The 20,266-nt window shown below is 36.3% G+C and overlaps 1 protein-coding gene across 10 annotated transcripts in view; it reads right to left on the bottom strand.

The window, feature by feature from the left end:
- Positions 1-2,093: 2,093 nt before the first annotated feature.
- The window catches only part of LOC100539913 (leucine zipper protein 2-like), a 251,299-nt gene continuing 233,126 nt past the window's right edge, over positions 2,094-20,266 (bottom strand). For 7 of the 10 annotated variants that reach the window (XM_085223953.1, XM_085223956.1, XM_085223954.1 and 4 more), the window contains 3 exons: positions 10,770-10,856; positions 3,209-3,286; positions 2,094-2,724 (listed from right to left, as the gene is read on the bottom strand). In XM_085223953.1, the coding sequence (XP_085080079.1) occupies positions 2,617-2,724; positions 3,209-3,286; positions 10,770-10,856 (273 nt within the window). In that variant the 3' untranslated portion in view covers positions 2,094-2,616. Of the gene's footprint in view, positions 2,725-3,208; positions 3,287-5,704; positions 5,805-10,769; positions 10,857-20,266 lie in introns of all 10 variants that reach the window. The other 3 variants (XM_085223960.1, XM_085223961.1, XM_085223959.1) reach the window with 3 other exon arrangements.

The following is a 20,266-nucleotide window of genomic DNA, read 5'->3' as shown; positions in this document are numbered from 1 at the left end:
GGAAATTGCTTTTAACCATTATATTTTGGAATATCTAATGGCTAAGCCTAATAAATAATCTTTATTTTTAAAGAGAAGGGTATGATCCATGACTTAGTTGCCAGGCAACTGTATGGCATTGCAAAACACTTTCTTAAGACGTTCTGCTCTGTAGAGTGATGGATCCTTGTAGTGGGGGGAGGCCCAGCCACACAGTTCTCTGTAAAGCTGATTATAGAAGGAGTTTTGAAGTACTCTAAATACAACAAAGCACAACTGTGACTAAAATTGTATAAGCTGAAGCTTCTTAATGATCAAGTTCTCTGTAAGGCCTAATAGCCACAAATCAGAAGAAATGCCAAGATCTGTTTGCTTACATCCCAGCACTGGGATGTACATCTACCCACAGTGATGGCTGCAATGAAAGAATGGTCACTGATCCACTGAGGGGAAATATACACCTCAGAATAGCAGTTTTTTTTAAGCCACACCAACAAATTACATGAAATACATTCACGCCACATACAGGTAGAAGAAGAATTTATCCATCATTATTTTTCTTCATTCTGAATCATCATGTGGATTGTTCTAAAAGCAATTGGTACAAAGACAAGTAAGGATCCCCCTTGGCATCATCTCTAAGACACCAAACTTAAATCACACTGAAAATGAGCAGCAACCAATGTCCTATACAAAGGTAGCCAAATAATCTTTGAGATGAACATAACTTATTTCCAAAGCTTTAAGCAAAACACGAGGGTTAATTCTCCCCACCAACACTGCTTCATTTGGCTGTCTCACTTGATCTTCACGATCACTTAGAAAAAGGGACATATAGAAATGAAAGCATACAGGCATGCGAGTATAAAAAGCTAGACTGCTGCTGACTTTTAAGGCACTTTATTTTTCACGTTCTTGGCACCAACCCCAAGACATCTCTTGACACAGCAGCAAGGTGCAGCTATAATAACTACAACTGCCGAATTCCTCAGAAATGTGAAATGAATGCCAAGTAGGATGGCTTACCTCATTTCTCTGGGATGTGCTCTTGAAGATATATATTCTTTCCAAATGGATGCTTGAAACAGCTTTAATGGCCTCTTCACAGTCCATACCTTGGATACTTCAATTTCACATGCATAAAAAGTTCTGTTTTTGACATATTTGGAATTAGGTGCAGACTGTTGCTGTGACAGGATCACAAGACTTGCTTGTTGAATTTGATGGGTACAATTTGATGATGCTGGTCAAGATCAGCTGTGAAAACCCACATCTCTGTTCTGATTATTATTGTATCCAGGATTTCACTTCTTTTGATGCTTGACATGGATAATCTTTTTGTTGACATTAGTTTGACTTTGCTGAGAAGTACTTTGCCATCGTTTAGTCAGCTTTTGAGTTTCTTTTCACAATTCTTGAGATTTCTCCTGGCAAGAAAACCTACCATTCTGCAACATTCACTTCAGAGTAGGGAAGCATGTACAAAACATCAGAATGAAATGCATTTCTGATTCAGAAGCAAGAAAAAGCAAAGTAATATGAGTATAATATTTTCAGTCTAGGAACTGTTGCAATGTACTGCTGTGTACAGACAGGGAACTTAGGAGTTACGGCTGCTTAAAACATCTCATATGCAAAAGGAAAGCATTTCTATTAGGCAGTGAATTGCTCCTAAGACACTAGTTCTTGAAATGTTTCCCTCTCAATCCTGAGGTACATGTATTCTACTGATGATGACATGCACAGCAAGATGACATTCTTGCTTTTCCTTTCTGCTTTTGGACCCCTTGCAATAGGGTACATGACCCATGAGAAACCAGAAGAACCATAGGAATCATAGAACACACGCCAACTAAAATGCTCTTCTCTGCTGTATGTCCAACATGTCATCTGCTGTAGCCAGAATGTACTTTCACAGTTTCCAGTATATTTATATTGCTGAGGTGAGTGCAACTATGAAAGATGGAAGTGATTTCCATATCTAAGAAATTTTAGCTCAGTGTCATTTGCAAAACTTTTTGGTTGGATCCTAAAAACAACTCTTCCTACGTCTGACCTTGAACTCTGCATTTCTGCCAACAGTTCAGGGCTCAAAATACAACTAGTGACAGCAGTTAGAAAAAACAGCAACCAAAGATATTTTATTAAGTAAGCAGATGTGAAATGGTATTACTCAAAGTCAAGTATACATGGAGCCCTATTGTCCCATCTTTACATTTATTCTTATGAGTTGCACTGTACTCTGACTAGGTTTACATAGATTTTTAATATATTTTTTTTCTGCATTCACTGCCCCTTAATTCTTGATCTAAAACCTAATCTGACATAAAGATACATTAAATAGAACAGACTGGGAATGGCTTTTTTAACAAAGAAACTAATTTATAGTACATAATTACTAAGTCAGGTATAATAATAGTTGAAAAACTGGACTTTATTACAAAGCATTTCTTCAAACATTCATTTTGGATTATTGCTGAAAGGTACTAATTGGTCTATTCTAGACTAGCTAACAAACATTCATAAAGTAATGAAAAATGCATGCTTTAGAAATCTGATCTATTCTTGCCTATGGACTAAAAAGAATGTGAAGTTGGAAGCAAGTGATGAACATTTGTAAACGCGTATTAGTGGTATTTACAGTTTCTTTTCTTTTGTGCTAACAGAATCTTCGAACTTTTTCTCATTTTTTTCAGGTGATTTTTTATCTTCAGGTTTAGTCCATGGAGGGTTGCGCAACATCTGCTGAGAGGAAAACAGCATCAGTGCAAGCATCCTTTGATAGTGGAAAAACCATGCAAGACTAAGTTTTTTTATTTTTATTTTTAAACTTGCTTGTTGTGATCTATTAAGTGAAAAGCACAGGTGTACAATTCATTTAAAACTTTCATTCGTAGAATTAATGAGTTCAGTTTGCCATAATTGCTGATGTATCGCTGAATGATAACATCTTCCTTCTACTCTTCCCAATGCTGTGGATATAATCGTATTAAATTGAGTCATTTGACAACGAGGCTACTCCAGGTCAAGTATGAAACAGTTTTGAAAACTGTTAATAGCCAAGAGCGTTGTGAATAGATGAACTGAAATCTGATAGAGTGGAAGTCTGTGAACTGAGTAAGCAGTTCTGCCTCAAAAGCATTAGAATAGAATGTGTAGAAATACTTCAAGTAAGTTAATGCTTTACAAGAGCTTTTAATAAAAACACAATTTGTTGGAAATTGAATACCTGCAAGCTTGTCTCTGTTTCTGCTGTCTTCAAACGAGATGTTGAATTATTGTAATTCCCCAAACATGTCTTGCCAACCTGTCAATACAGATATCACAGGTAATTAGCGTTGTTTTTTTTCTCTAAAATACTCATTAAAAAAAAAATCCAATCATTGGTGACACTTCCCTGGGTAGTCTGATCTTCCTGTAAATCTTTAGGAATTTAATATTTAGCTTTTTTTTCCTTCTGTTTTTATCTCATAGAATCACTTAGGTTGGAAAAGACCTCTAAGATCACTAAGTCCAACCTCAACCCATTCCCACCACGGCAACCCAGTGCAACAAATTATACGTGATGAATTATGAGTAATGAAATTCAGTGGTATCATGGAACAGGTGAATAATTACAATCTTCTGTTGCCTGTGAGGAAATAGTAACATTGAAAATTGACAGTAGACTTGAGGATTCTGGTGTCCAGAGAAGAGCAATGAAACTGGTGAGGGGTCTGGAGCACATGCCTTATGATGAGCAGCTGAGGGAGCTGAGATTGTTCAGTTTGGAGAATGAGAGGCTCAGGGGAGACCTTCTCACTCTCTATAACTACCTAAAAGGAGGTTGTAGTACGCTGGGTGCTGGCCTCTTTTCTCATGTAACTAGTGATAGGACTGGAGGCAGTGGCTTCAGGCTGTGTCCGGGGAGAGTCAGGCTGGATGTCAGGAAATACTACTTCTCTGAAAGAGTGGTCAGGCAGTGGGATGGGCTGCCCAGGGAGGTGGCGGAGTCAACGACCCTGGAGGTGTTCAAGGAACGTTTGGACATTGTGTTGAGGGACGTGGTTTAATGAGAGCTATTGGAGATAGGTGGATGGTTGGACTGGATGATCTTGTAGGTCTTTTTCAACCTTGGTGATTCTATGACTCTTTTATTATTCTTCTCTCGTCTGAACTACTAGATCTCTTCTGTATACTAATCATAGAGCTTACTGAGTGGAGAAATCAAAGAAATGTCAAGGTATTGGAAGGCTTGTTAGAGTCTCTATCACTGTCATTTTACTCCAACAAGAACGTCAATTTCTTTGCAAATGTACTTTTTAAAATGATAGAAAACAGAGGTGAATAGTACAAACAAAATGCTGTAAGAATTACACATCAGACTGCAAATCAAAAGCACTTCTGCATTATAAGGCTTAAGTCTTTAACTGGCACTAAAATTTCTACAGTAATTAAATTAAATGTCCATTCAGGACTAGAATTAATGACACTATAGGCAAAGAAATTAAAATGTGAAACATAGTAAAGCATAGACAGTCTTTGGCTATTGCTTTAAAAGTTGCTCACATTGGAAGTTGTATACTGGTTTTGTTATTAAAAACTAATACATGCAAATGGAGGGAGAATGAAAGTATTTAAGTTGTAAAGGCTCTTTCCAACTGAATGATTACTTGACTTCTTTCAAATTTTTATATGTCTTCCCTGAGATGGTTCCCCTCAGCATAAATTCCAGGAAAATCTTTGAGGCTAAGACACATCAGAATATCTTTACACAATCAGGATGTAAATCAGAAGTGAAAACAAGTATAAAAATACTTAATATATAGATCTGTGCTTTGCGCACAGTAACATGAAGGCAAACACACATTCAACAAGAAACCAATAATATCCACTAGAAAGTTTGTCAGCATTTCTGCCACTTCCTTTATATATAGTTTTTTTTTTTCAATATGGTTGATGGTATTTTTCTAGGATATAATACTTTCCATTGCTCAAGAGAGGAAAGGAAACAGAAGAAAAAGAAGTTTAAATAGTACGCTTTGAGGCTTTTTTCTTGGACAATTTTGTACAGAAAAAAGAAATTGTCTGAATTCGTCCCACAGCACTTCAAATCAGTCAGATAAACAATTCCTCACTCAGCAGAGAACACTGAAAATCAACACTATCATGCAAATTAAAAATGAAGAAATTACATAAATATCCTTCCAATGCAAACAGCATTAGATTGAAGTTAATTAAAAAGTTTAAGCTACTAAAGCGAGCCTCTGAGATAATGCAATTGAAGTGATTTGTGGTATGAACTTCTTTCCATAATTTTCCCACTATAGTTGGTAATGGTGAGGTGAATATTACATATTAGGGAATAAGCAGTGTATTGTTGATAAAAAAAAAAATGTTTCTTACAACAACCACTTCTTCTTTAAAGACATAAAATAGAATAATTAAAGGTAGATTAAGCCCTTGCTGAAGATTAGAGAGTAAGAGGACAGATTAGGAAACTTTAGTAAGCTTTTTTCCAAATGCCTAAAAGCATGGGTCTGGCAGAACTGTATTTGGTGTATTTACTACTAAGTTAAATAAAATGTTAGCAGCTTTGTCACATTTAGAAAACATGAAAGATTTGCAGGTGAACAGTCAGAGGGCAAAATATATTGTAGGTCAGAAAAAGAACAGCATTTCAACCTGTATAATGAAGAGGAGAGAAAAAACACAAAACCATTAGTATAATATCTCAGAATCTCACCCATGAATAAAGTACTTGAGCACAACAATCTCTGCATCTTATGTGCGGAAGCATGCTTTCCCTTGCCATTAAATTGCTGTCTCTGATTTTTCAAGGGTATCTGCCAAAATAATTAAAAATTATCTATAATTACAGGCTTATTTTTAAGAGAAGAATAAAGTTCTGGGCTCCCCAGTCCAAAACTGACAAGGATCAATGACTGGACAAAGAGTCCAGTCACAAGTATGATAGAGGGCCTGGAGCATATGCTGTGTGAGGGAAGCCTGAGTAACCTGTGTCTGTTCCGCCTGGGGCAAAGAAGAATGAGAGGGAATCTGATAAATGTTTATAAACATCTGAAGGGAGGCGGGAGGCAAATGGATGAGGCCAGGCTCTTCTTGGTGCTCTTCTTGGTGCTGTGTAGTGATAGGACAAGGAGCAATGGCCTAAAACTTGAACACAGGAAGTTCCATACAAAAATATGGCAGAACGTTATGGTAAGGCTGATGGAGCACTGGAACAGGTTGCCCAGAGAGGTTGTAGATTCTCCTTCTATGGAGATACTCAAAACCCATCTGAGTTACACAGATGCCTACCTGTGTAACCTGCTGTAGGGTACCTGCTTTAGCAGGGGTGTTGGACTCAATGATCTCTTGAGGTTCCTCCCAACCCCTGCCATTCTGCGATGCTGTGAAATATTCTCCTCATTATATTCCATATGCTGCATTTTTATTATAAGATATCGGGAAGCATCTAATGTTTGAGCACTTAATTTTAAAAGCTCTAAAACACAGCACTGAAAATTCTGAATAGTGATAGCTACAAATGCATTATTAGTGTTGCCTTAAGCAATACATTTTGTGTACGCAAGAGTAAAGAGAGAAATTTAAGAAGATGATAATTGAGGTTGGGCATGTTCTTGAAATATTGTTCCATCTTGATTAGTTTAGTATGCAATTTTATTAGCTAGGCATATTTATATGAAATTCGGGTCATAAAATGTGCAGCTTGATCAGTAAAGCATGCAAAATTTCAGAAGTTATGCTTTTCAGTTCAGCTAGTGAATTATATAGCAAAGTAGGAGAAGTTTGCAGCTTGATATATAAATTATAATAGTGGATCAGCCAAGAGTGCGTCTTCATTTAAAAAGAATTTTCAAAAAGTCAATCAAAATCCAGCATTTCCTTGGCTATTAAACTATTCAATTTCATCTGCAAACTGTCAAATGATGTAACTACAAGGGTATCTCCTTCTATCTAAATGGTGATTAAGTGTTGTGTTTGTTTCTCAAGTAATCGTCATTTATGACAGGTGGATAGGAAATTCTCTGCTAAACTGATAAATTCTGACAAATTCCTATTTACAAATATTACTTTATATTTTGCAATACTGGTTCAAACAATCTAAAATCTTTAAAAGACAGACTTGGCTAAAATTAGCTAAAGCATTCACATTACAGGAAAAAAAAAAACAAAAACCACCCTGAATATGAGAAACAAAATCATGTTTCCTACACAAATTCTATCAGATGTTGTAATTATTTTGGTATTTGAATTGTTATTAATCCATACATAATAATCCAGGCCTCTTGCTTTACTGTATATGTGGCAGCTTCTTCATTTCTAAAAGGGCAATGGTCTACATGTTCATACAGATTGCTAATATGTACCTCTCAGACTGAAATTTGCTAGGTCACAAGATTTTAGCTCTCCACCGAAAGAAGTATGCGCTTACCATAGAGTATCTTGAGTTGCAAGGGACCTGTAAAGACCATTGAGTCCAAACCTTGGCTCCACAAAGGACCACCCAAAAATCAGATCTGATGCATCTGGACAACACTTTCAGATATTTCTTGAACTAACTGAATGGATATTTTGAATTCTTATATTTCTTTTTTTTTTCTTCCCCATAATAATACAACTTTTCCAACTTTTGAAGTTGAACAATAATCATTGACATATTTACAGAATAGCTGAACTATTACAATGTCATTCTGCTGTGGAAATAATGTTATTAGGCAAGTTAGGTCTACATTTTATTCCAGAAAACTACTTACCAGGTCTGCTAAAGAATTTGTAACAGAGCAATATTACTGAAATCACTTCAAGAATTTTATCATGATTTTCATCACTGGAATTTTGTTACAATAATGATTTCTTTATTCCCATTACTTCCTTGGGAAAGAGAAGGGAGAACACAATAATATCAAAGCTCTACAATTGAAGATGACAGAGAAAAATGAAGGTAAACTCTGTGGTTGCTTAGAAACATGGATAAGTTTTGGTCCAACACTCAGTGTCCTTTGTCATGGAATGATTAATGAACGTGCAGTGTTTGTTTACTGCAGGAAATTAAGGCAGTAAATAAAAGCACTATCACTTTTACCCATCAGTTACTCTACAAGGACACAGAGCGAGAAATGTAAGATGAGAAAAGAACAAATAAACATTTTATAACTTGTTGGGTTTTAGCACTACCAAGATAGCTGTAAATGACACACATAAGAAATATTTGAAATGAAAAAGAGACAAAGGACAAAGTTGTCTTTATGAATCAGAAAAGGCTCCTAGGAAATTTAGATTGGTCACACATTGGCACAGGCTGCCCAGGGAGGTGGTGGAGTCACTGTCTCTGGAGATGTTCCAGATGTGACACTGAGGGATGTGGTCAGTGAGCATAGTGTGGGTGGGCTGGGGTTGGACTTGGGGATCTCTAATGGTCTTTTCTGGCCTTAGTGATCCTATGACTCTGAGAAGAGAGAAAATAAATATATCTTTAATAGTGAAACCGAAGTTAAGATTTTATGGTCTTAGACAAACTACATGTTTTGAAAGAAACAAGATGTGCTATATACTGTATTCTACCCAATTCTGGCTATGACAAGTCGTACATCAAAGTTCACGACAGCAAAGATGTCAGCAGTATCTATATTAAATATGAGCTAATTTCATTTGGCCTGTCCCTATCCTGTCTGTAAACAGCATTTTATTTGTGCTCACTCCAATATACTATATCAATTATAATGGACGTACGTAAAGCCATGAAGAAAACGTTTACACATTTGAGATAACTGAAAGAATGTTTAGCCCTACAGACCATAATCCGGTTGAAACCAGCAACTAGCCATTTCCCTTTAACATAAAAATTGAAACACTGCATGTTCTTCTCTAGTCAGTCTTTACCACAGTAATTCTTCCAAGACATAAATCACATTTTATTAAAGAGATGAGTAAAACTCTAAAAAAGTGTGTTGAAACATTGGATTTTCAAGCAAAATCTGAATTTTGATCATATTTATTTGAAGTCCCAGTCTTTATCTTCGCCCCCACAATTTCTAATGAATTTCTAACCAACGACACATGAGAATCTATCAGAAGTTCTTCACTACTTGGTCTGTACTCCACTGGGAGTTTAGCAGCTGTACAACTTCTGACAAACACACAAAACCAAAAAAGGCTAAAAATGCAAGCAAAGTTCGAATGGATTCTCAAGACTGAATTTTTATCTAAGTGATAGTGTTCATAAGCACAAATAACAGCTTTGTATTATCGAAAGAATATGATTGGGGGTTGGAGCTTGATTATCCTTGAGGTCCCTTCCAACCCAAGCCATTTTACGACTCTACAATTCTATGATTATTTAAGCAAATAACTTGCTTCCAGTTGTTTAAGGTCAGATGGTCATATCTCTAAAACAACAAGATTATTTGCAGAAAGTACCATGTTTAATTCATTTTGCAAACATAATTAATTTGATTTCTTTCTTATCTGTAAAAATACATATTTGCTGACATAAGATAGGAAAATAGTGACAAAACATTTATATCCCAATGTCATTGTCACACTGCTGACACACAAAATTGTATAGCATTGCCTATACAATTTTCATTCAAATGAAAAGTGAATGTAAGAGAAAGAAAGAAATTTGAGCAACAAGTGGAAGAACTATTCATCACTGCAACAAAAAGTGGCCCAGTTAAGTCCCTAGACTTCTAAAACGGTTACAAGTGTTTTGAAAAATTTATTTCAGTAGGTTCTCTCTGAAAATCTTGCTTGCGTTTCTTTAATTAAGAAATTAAGACTTGTGTTCACGAAAAAAAAAAAGTGGTTTTCACACTTAAAGTTTGTCTTGCATAAAATCAAAAGTTCAAGTGCGGGATCCTAGGAAAGAAGATTATTTCACCTAAATCTTCAATGGGACTGTAGTACAGAAATAGGGAAAATCCTCTGGGGAATAAATTATTTAATGCCCTCCTGATAAGCAAATACAATACTTTGTATTCAGCCACAATCTGAAAACACATATTTCTAGAAAACACTACAGATACTGCCATATTTGGAGATCTACTCCTTCATTTTAAGGACCAAACTCTTTCATCTCTTTCCACAAACGTTCAGCAAAGCTCTACCTAAATTAACTGATATTTCATTTAATATTTCATAACTTTCCGAAGCTGTAACCAAACTTCAGTCATAATCCAAGTGGAGTTAGCTCCAGCTTCAGAATGTTAGATTTTATTCTTTCTTCTCCTTTATTAGTAAGATCTCAAAATGTAATGTTTTCTTAGACATAAAGAACAGGTAATGTTTCTTTAGACATAAAGAAAGTTGTGACAGCAAGTTATGCACTCTTGCAGAGACGCTATTAATCTCTGCCCCTCTAGAGGATGTGGCAGAGGAGAAGTTGCTTATAGTTGAATAAACAATAAATGCATCGAGTAAATGTGTAATTTATCTAGCTTATTTGTAAGGTACTCTGTCACCTGAATCTGTTCCCTAGTCTTCTATTCATACTGTGACACATTGCTATGATTGCTACCAGCAAGCCCCATGCTCATCTCCACAGGAGATGGTTGTGTGCAGATGAAAGTGCTCAGCAGTGCACTCAAGAACCACTGTGACTGTCTGATATTTTTGATGCTCTCTTCTATATTTTCACAAGCTAGAACTATGGATCCTATCCCACTGTGGATGAGATTGTCTACTTTCACTGTTACATCATCACTTAAGTAAATCACATGGGTAATCACCTAGGGCTTTGATGTTTTCACAGCATCTAGATTAAAACCTGATTGAACTCAACTTACATCCTGGGAATCACACTCCTGCACACTCTGGTTTTCTTCCTTTCTTGAGGCCACGTGCAGACTCTCTCTCTCTGCTGAGGCATTTTGCTGGACATTGAAAAAAAAAAAAGAAAAGAAAAGAAAAATTAAACCAACAGTTAATACAGACATAACTTCATAAAATTCAATTTAGAAAATCAGGAGAAAGATCAGATATTGGAAACAGCTAACTACTAAACACACTGCATTTTCCATAAGTTTTATAGAAAGGAATGTTTAATGTTCATGTTTTTGAATATCTAAAGGGAGGTGGGAGGCAAATGGATGAGGCCAGGCTCTTCTTGGTGCTGCGTAGTAACAGGACAAGGAGCAGTGGCCTAAAACTTGAACAAAGGAAGTTCCATACAAAAATGTGGGAAGACTTCTTTATGGTAAGGGTGATGGAGCACCAGAACAGGCTGCCCAGAGAGGCTATGGACTCTCCTACTGTGCAGATATTCAAGATTCATCTCAATGCCTACCAGAGCAACCTGCTGTAGGGTACCTACTTTAGAAGGAGAGTTGGACTCAATGATCTCTTGAGGTCCCTTCCAAAACCTGCAATTCTGCGATTCTTTTTTAATATGCATTTTCATTACATCATTCCCTTAGAAAAGATCACTTCTGTACAAATAATCAAGATTTTCAATCTGAAACTGAGCTACATTGTTTGATATGTTACTAACAAAGATCAGTGCTTAATAACACAGAACAACTTAAATAAAATTTTCTCTTGCATCAATGTTTAGATGGGGGGGTGGGGGGGGGGGAGAGGGGAGAAAGAGAAGTGTAAAGGAGAAAAAAAAGTATTTTCCAAACTCATGTTTCTCTGCTTCTTGTGAAATAATGGATTATCATTTCATAACTGATCTTTCATCTATACTGGGTTCTTTGCCTGTTTGGGCTGCAATCACAGCACAGTTCTGCAAACTTAAATTTCCTCTTATTGAGTAAGATGAGTATATGTGCATTGAATGATTCACAGTACACGTACAGCAATATTAACTCTGATTTCTTGACCACCTACAGCAGTAAATTTACACAGGAGGCCAGGAAAACCAGTCAGCTTGAACCTTTATTAACAGGAGAAAATAAACGTCTCTGCCTAGATATCAGATTTCTCAGCATGTCACACTACAAAACCAGGGAAGTCTGAGATATTTAGGGGAGACTGCCACCAAGGAAGCATTTTTCCCATGTCTTGCTTTCAAATACTACTGCTAATAAACAAAAAAACCCACCATTTTCCATTCTCATCCAATAACACTACTATCTGAGTGTAATGCTTTATCCTAGAAGCTTCATTTGTTGTATGATTTCTACTTGTCAGGCAGCACATCATCCCAGCTACTGCACAGCCATCATCTCCAAATACTTTTCATATTGTTATCCAATGCCAACATTGATCTGTATGTCTTGAGATATAGGTTGAAATGCCACGACACTTCTTGCATGGGTCCAAGGTTACCAAAACCATAAAAACAAAAAGGAACAGAAGATGGGAAGGAGTTTTGCCAGGCCCAGGCTAGTTCCTGTAGATTTGAATTCTGTTCTTATAGCCAGAATGGCATAGAACACTCTTACATTTTATGCAGGCACGTTTAATCAATAACATTTTAAAGCTAAGATTGACTTCTTACACCAATCAAGGGGAAAAAAAAACAATATTAAAATAAAACACCAATACTTTTGAAGGCTTATAAGTTTGCTGATTATGTAGGAAGTTTTCAAGACGACTTCGCAAACAAAAGTCTTCTTGAATGAATAACAATTCTTTGTTATTAAAAGAAGTCTCTCATAATAAGAAAAGAATATCCTATTCTCTGCCAGAATGAAGCCCACTTACTAGATTGACAGCTAAGTTAATGAAAATGCCACCAAGTACTCTGGAGCAAATTGATTTGGAAACAGATTCTGAATTCCTTCCCAATTTGCCTAGAGCATTTTGAACTCACCTCAAAGCTTTTCTATCCAAGATTTCATATGTGAATATTTTTTCAAGGACCAGCAGTCCTTTAACCTTTTTTTCTTGTAAATATTTTTAAAGTCAAAAAATCTTCCTGGTGAGACTTTACAAGCCTGATTAGAAAATAAGCTTTGTGTTTCAGATACTTGAAAAAAAGCTACATTTTTACAATACATTATGCTCATGAAACCCACTGGTGTTCGCTTGGTTAGTGGTCAAAGTTTCAGAATACTTACAGCTGAAAAGCAAGCCAAACTGATTATTTCTTTCAGTTCTCTTCCAAAGTCTGTACTGGAAGAAGTGACAGAGCCAATCCCTGCTACAAACCTTTGGCATTCATTCACTTATATTTGTACATTCTTTTCTTCCAATGCCTTACAAATGTTCTTCTCAAAGCCTGTATTTTTATTGTACTAGCTTCACTTTACGGCTAAAGAAAGTTAAACCAACAGAATCCCATCTTCTATAATCTTTTGACTTTGATACACAGTTGAATTCTTTCCTATTGCAGAGATGATTACAGAATGGCTTGGGTTCGAAGATAGTTTCAACCCTCTGCATGATCATGTTATCCAATCCTGCATCTTTCCTCATGGTTTTTCAGCATCACTGCACCTCTCCTTCTCTAGTCAACATCTGCTGATAGGAGATGTCACGGTTCCATTGACAAGTCTACTCGCCAGATGATCTGCCCGCACAAACCAGCACACTGATGTCCTGTCACTTAGATTATCAGGTCATTCTTTTCCACAGTAGAGTTTCTATTGATATTCAATTTTCATGTTAAAGAAGTACTTCAATTAAGGATACTCACATGGATCTAATAAAAAAATTGTATGGCATTTTGAATGTTAGAAAAACAAACTAAGCAATTTCTTGATGAGTAGAGAGAGGTTTATGATAACTTAATAAAATAAATAAATCAGTTGTATAAGAACCAAGATAGTTTTTTTCTACAATGACGTATACCGTTATGACAAGCACGACATAGTCTGGACTTTCAGTCCAGGAATCATTGGAGTTTTTCCAGAAACAGCTTTGCACTAGCCCAAACATACAAAATAAAACACAGAGAAAGCCTGCAAACTAGTAGGCATGCCTGCTCTACCTGGCTATACTTCATTACATCAGACTGGTGCCTGGAGCAAGATCAGCAGCAGAGCCCTCCAGACTGGGGGTGCTGGCATTCACCTTCTTCCAGAGGGGCTGCTAACTGCGGGGACTAGAAACATGAAACAACCAACGCCTGAACTCTGATAGAATCATAGAACCATGAAGGTTGGAAGAAATCTCTAAGATCCCCAAGTTCAAGCCCAACCCATCTCCACCATGCCCACTAACCATATCCCTAAGTACCATATCTCCATGTGACATGAACACTCCAGGAATTACGACTCCACCATCTGCCTGGACAGCCTGTGCCAATGCAGTACCACTCCTCAATTTTTCTCTGACATCCAACCTGAACCCTAGAGACCAAGGAATTCATCTGCAAACCACAGTCACACACAGGATCAACTCCTTTTCTTGAATAACTGGCCTGTCATCTTTCCTTCCTCCTCTTTTTAGTCCCAACCTTTGCCATTGCAAAAGTAGAGTCACTTTTTGCATCTGCAGTACAGTTTTTACTTGCTCTCCTAGCTCTATGAATTTCAGACATTTTAAAGGGGTAATCTGTTAAATCTCTCCAATCTCTCCACAGCAGAAATCACAGATAAATATGTATGACTGCCTGCAAAGAAAAATAAAGCAAATCACTGTATCACATTTTTTAATATCCTGACTATAAATTCTTTCACAGTTTAACTCACACACAGAAATACATGAAAAGTCCAATTCTAATAACAAAACGTTGCACTATGTATTACTATGATGGTGATGGTCACATATACATACATATATTTGTGTACATCTGTATACACATTTATACTATATATATATGTATACACTAACTTCTCTACTAAACAGTCAATATTATTCACCAGTAAGAGGAGAGACATAGTTCACTTTTCATTTCTACTCATTTCCACATCACAACTACAGAGTTATGTTTACATAGAGCAATTCGTCTCAAAGGACTGCAAATCCAATGGCATATGAGATATTTAAATTTCTACATATTGTTTCTTAACCCAACAGAATTCCCTTGATTTCTTTTTGTTTACACTATACTTAAACATCTCTGAGGTGGAGAATATCTGCTTTCTCATATACATTATGCCAACACCAAATGTAACAATTATAAGTTTTTACAAAGAATCCAGGAAAAACTCAGTTCCAATGAAATTGAAAATTGTAAGCACAACTTTAACATGGATAATGAAATAAAATTTTCCTTTCTTCACTTTTCATGAGTATTTATGTTGGTTATAATGGAATTTCTCAGAGATTAATGTTTATGATAAGCTCACATGGCTGAACATCCATCAGAAGGAGAGGATTTATTCTTTCAAATAGATCTTTGAGATGATACGAGTTATATTTAGATGGGCTAATTTCCTGAAGCATCCTTTTCGGAACATTAGTATGAGCGCATTATTTTCCCTCACATATGCACCTGCCTCTCTTAGTATTATATTATCTGGAGCACAATATGGGCACTAAAGTTTTTACATTTTTCTTTATGGGATTTTGATATGGGATTCTTCTTCTCTTGAAAAACTACTCTAGAAGAAGAAAAAAAGACTTCATAAAGTCTCAGTGCAAAGAGCCAGGGAAGGTATCCTGAACGTTTTTGGACTAGATGTTCTTATAGGTCTTTTCCAACCTTGTGATTCTACGATTTCCAGCATCATTTGGAGCATTTCCTAATACATCACAATTTTTCCAGTTAAAGTGAGTCTCCTCAGGAAAATAATACCCGAAGCACAGACATGAAAGAGGCACAGTAGTTGAAAATAATGACAGTTTATTTCCTCTGGTAATTTACAAAATATACTTGCATTTTCAGAATGGAGTGGAATTCCTTTACCAATGCACAGCAAACTAGACCTTAAGCTGATGCTGAAATACCTCCAATGGTAGAGCAAAGCCCTTCTACAGAAATTGATGGGTAGCTATTCTAGGGCATCTAAATAGGCGATGGATGTTTAAACAGTTACCAAAATACAAAATTCATATGCTACATGCATATGAAAAGAAGCCACATCTGTCCACTGTGTTATTTTGCTCTAATTCCATTGTAATTTTTCTAGCACAGCTCATTTTGAGAGCATTGCATATTTCATGATTTAACCAAATGCTTTCCAGTAGAACCTTAAACTGACATTTTTCTGTCACCCAACCTGTATCAACTGCATTTGGGGAAAGAAAAAAACAAAAAACTCTCATGAAAATGTATGCAATCAAGTTTTTTAGGATCAATAAGAAGCGTTCTGTAATGATTCACTGTACATTGATTTTCAAGACTCTCAAAATGATGCACTTACTTTAACTGCAAACCAGGGCTCATGTTAGAGGATACCTCAATTATGTGATTTGAAGAGATTAAGAAAAAAAAATAAACATTTTCCAGTGAGACTTAACAAGAAGAGCTAAAAGTTACCTATCTTAAATGAAAACAAATGCTAGAAATGTTATTCACAGAATAATAAAATGATTTGGGTTGGAAGGGACCTTAGAGATCATCCAGTTGCAACCTCCCTGCTATAGGCAGGGACACCTCCCTCTAAACCAGGTTGCTTAAAGACTCATCCAGCCTGGCCTTGAACACGTCCAGGGAGGGAGCAACCACAGCTTCTCTGGACAATCTGTTGCCCTCATACTGACCTTGTGAAATCAACAAAAAGTAATGGCCGTAAGATGAAGACAATACACCACCACCTTCTTTCCTTATAGCAATTATACACATGCTTGTATGAAACATCTGAGAATGGAAAACACTGAAAATTACTGTAGACAGCTGTCAGATAGTCTGCCTAGGAAAATTAAGCGCTAGGAAGATAGCACACAAAGTTTTGGGTTCTAATAGAGCTAAGCTTCGACAGTCCAAGTTGAAGTTTAAATCAATAATGACCGTCATGCAAGAACCTAAATAGCGTACTTCACAAGTGTCTTACATATTATAGTTTATTATAATTTGTATCAAGATTATATTTCATGCTACGTAACACACTGATTGAGATATAATTGTGTGCCTGTGTATGTGTGCGCACTCACGTGTGAAAGAGAACACAAGACTGAGATTAAAGGAATCAGTCAAACTACTAATTATTATATTTTCTCTAAACAGGACATGATAATAACCTGATTCTTAATCTCCCTAACTGGTAAGATATAAAGAGAACACAGTAAAAACTGATATAGTAGTGTGTCAGAAGGGGAGCACACTAAGGAGGACATAGCCTGGAATGCTTAGCATTTTGCATATTGTTTACATATTGGCTATAAAAACATGCTGACATCTTGCGTTGAATGCTGCGTGTACCATGTTTATAGCCACAGCCACTTAAGGAAATGCTGAAAAAATGCCTTTCTTATGGCAAAACCCATCTGATCATTTCACAGCGTGACAGTTTTGGTAGAGGCAGCAATGGCTTTGTTCTTTTTTGTATGCATTTTTCCTACATTTTCTTCTAGCGGTCACGGTTGTTGTTGAACAAACTGTTATTATGCTTGCTGCTATTTTCAGATCAGAAGGTCACTGCAAGTTTTCTGAAGCATGGATTTTGCTTTTTTGACGAAGCCAATCCGACAGCATTTTCTTAAGGCTCTTACTACTATGAAATATAAAATATATGTATACAAAATCCAGTAATAATACAGTAACATTTAATTCTGAGTACATTCTGACAAGCTAAATTTGCACTACAAGATCATTTGGGCTTCCACATTGCTCTTGCTTACATGTTTCTGCAGTGTGGCTACTTATGAATAAAGACTTGACTAAGCAGAAAAAGCTTTTTAAAGTGCATCTTGACACTGGTGATAAAGGAACTAAACTATATTCATCTGAAATCTACTAATGCTTGGCTAGAGGATAGTCAGGCATTTTCTGTGTACAGGACAATTCTACCGCCATATACTTTTAGGTGCTGACAACTTGTGCAGTTAAAAGAACGATTCTAAATAAAGACGACTTTTATAATTTTCTTTAGATAATAGAACTGAAGACTGCAGCTAGATGCATGAGGGAATACACAATTAAAAAAACTAGGAGATTTGAGAACAGATGGTATTCCAGCATTATTCTAAAAGGCACTGCATCCCAGGAACACAAAAACCCCAGCTGTTCAACTTTGAGGGTCAGTGACCACTGTAAAACTGTCCAAATGAGTCCCAACTACAAAAAACACCTGCATCCAGTTATATTTATGAAAATTCAATGAAAAATACTACTTTTAGCATTGAGAGTCTAATAATTTCTCATCTGAGGTTAGCCCATTGGTTGTTTGCTCTTCAGTAGAAGATCTCCCTGAAAATAATGCTATTTATTTCCATGGAAACTGCAACAGATACAAAGAGCACAGTTACACTATTTGAACACATTGGCAGCTACAAAACACTATTTTACCACAGTCTCTGCTGTTAGTTATGCATATTTTTTTTTTGCCAGCAATGAACAAGAGCCTGAATGCCCATGCTTGTAAAAATCTGCACCAGTAAAGGAGACTCTCAGTTTCACAGCTGCTATGATAGCATCACTGCTGTGAAAATCTTGTCCATGTAGCCCATCTTTCATCAGTTTGAACACATTGAAGTCAGAAGATGCCAAATCTGGACTATATAGTAGATGTGGTAGGACAGTCCAGCCAAGGCTGGCAATAGGCTCCATGGTCTTTAAATGAGCATGGAATGGAAATGCCAAAATAACAGCTTCGTGTGATTATCTGTTGGGTTTTGTGTGTTAGCAGGGAGGTGTTTCTGACAGCTGCCTACAGCTTCTGTCTCATTTTAATCAATTGGCTGATAAGTAAAGAGGAGAAAAATATCTTTTGAAAAACATATTTCATGAGTGTGTACTAACAGCCAAAAGTTTGTGCCTTAATTTTAGAAGTTATGCTTTGTATAATCCAGTCAGAAAATTAATGCAGTTCCACTAGGTCTCCTCTTCTCCATTAGCAGGCCTAGCTTTAGTTAATCCTGTTTTTTTTTTTTTTTTTTATAATAGGTGAAAGAAGCGCTCTCTTGCTAAGGAATTTGCTTTCTTTCAAATCAGCATGGGTAAAACTACCAACATTCCCTGAAGCTACTTCTGCCTCTAAAGATAAAGTGAGCGTTCTGAGGAGAGCTGACTGCTGTTGGAAGATGTTGGCAACACATTATGAGTTTGCTCCTGCAAAATCCTGGGCACCACTGGAACCATCTCAGGGTAAGCTGAACCTGCTCAGCATCTCACTAAAAAAAAAAAAAAGGTACCATTTCTATTAGAGATCCTTTCCTCTGTTGCTTTTGGTTTTCTTTTTTAAATCCTATGATCCTTCTGTGTGGACATTTCCCTTAAATTAACCACCAGCCCTGTCACGGATTTTAGAGAATACACTTCTGTAGCACTATAGAATTTCAGTCCCGAGTTTAGATCTCATGGCACTACAATTCAGTTATGTTTACAGTTCTATCATTTCACCTCTACAGAATGCTTTTCCATAAATTTATCAGCAGTTGATTCTAAAACCTCCATTTACATCACATAGATGTGTGTATCTCACTGTATACACTTAAAAGTATAAAAATATCATTGCTGAACTGCTTCCAAGGCACTATATTGCACCCAGCACACCAAAATGATCAAGCTAAAAGGTAGAGTAGAACAATCCTTAAAATGGCCAAGAAAACAATTACATTATCTGAAGACTCTAAATAGTTGACCTAAAAATATGAATGGATTTGTCATATAGCGCATCAAGATTATCCTGAATTAATTGTACTATTGAGGGACTTTCTAATAGACTTCTAGCATTCATATCATTACTCATTTCTGTTTCAATCATAAAATGTTATTGTTTTGTTTCTCTAACTCCAGCAAAAGAACTGGGGACAACTTGAGAAGTGATGACTGTTTACATAGCAAAGACATAACTGTTTTCTTTAATCCGTAGCTTTCTAAAGGATTAGTTCTGTGGCACACTGCCACTTTTACAGGCCTGGCACGAAATACTTTGATTCTTTTTCTACTACTACATTATCTCTACTACATTTTGCTGCCTTGTATTATCTAACAAAAAATTTTCCTCTCATTTGACTTCTCTCCCAAATAACCTATGACCAAAAATCCATGACAAGTTTGCTGTTGACAATGGGATAGAGTTTTTCCTTGATACACACATCAATCAAAGATGTTCTCTATATAGGTACATAAGAATTCACTGTAAATAAGCACAGAAAAATGAACTGTTAACTCTCAGTGCTTAATGAAAGGCAAACAGTTTCTCCAGCAAAGAGAAAAGCCAGACAACATTATAGATAAATGTGCATGTTAGTAAACTCATCTATGAATAAATATATGAATAAATGTAAGCAGATATAGTTGCATTAAACCAGTTTTGGATCACCCAAGAAAGGTAAGGGTCACAAT

This window comes from Meleagris gallopavo, chromosome 5 (assembly GCF_905368555.1).
Source record: "Meleagris gallopavo chromosome 5, MGAL_WU_HG_1.1, whole genome shotgun sequence".
Classification (NCBI taxonomy): Eukaryota; Metazoa; Chordata; class Aves; order Galliformes; family Phasianidae; genus Meleagris; species Meleagris gallopavo.
This window is presented reverse-complemented; position numbering and strand designations above follow the sequence as displayed.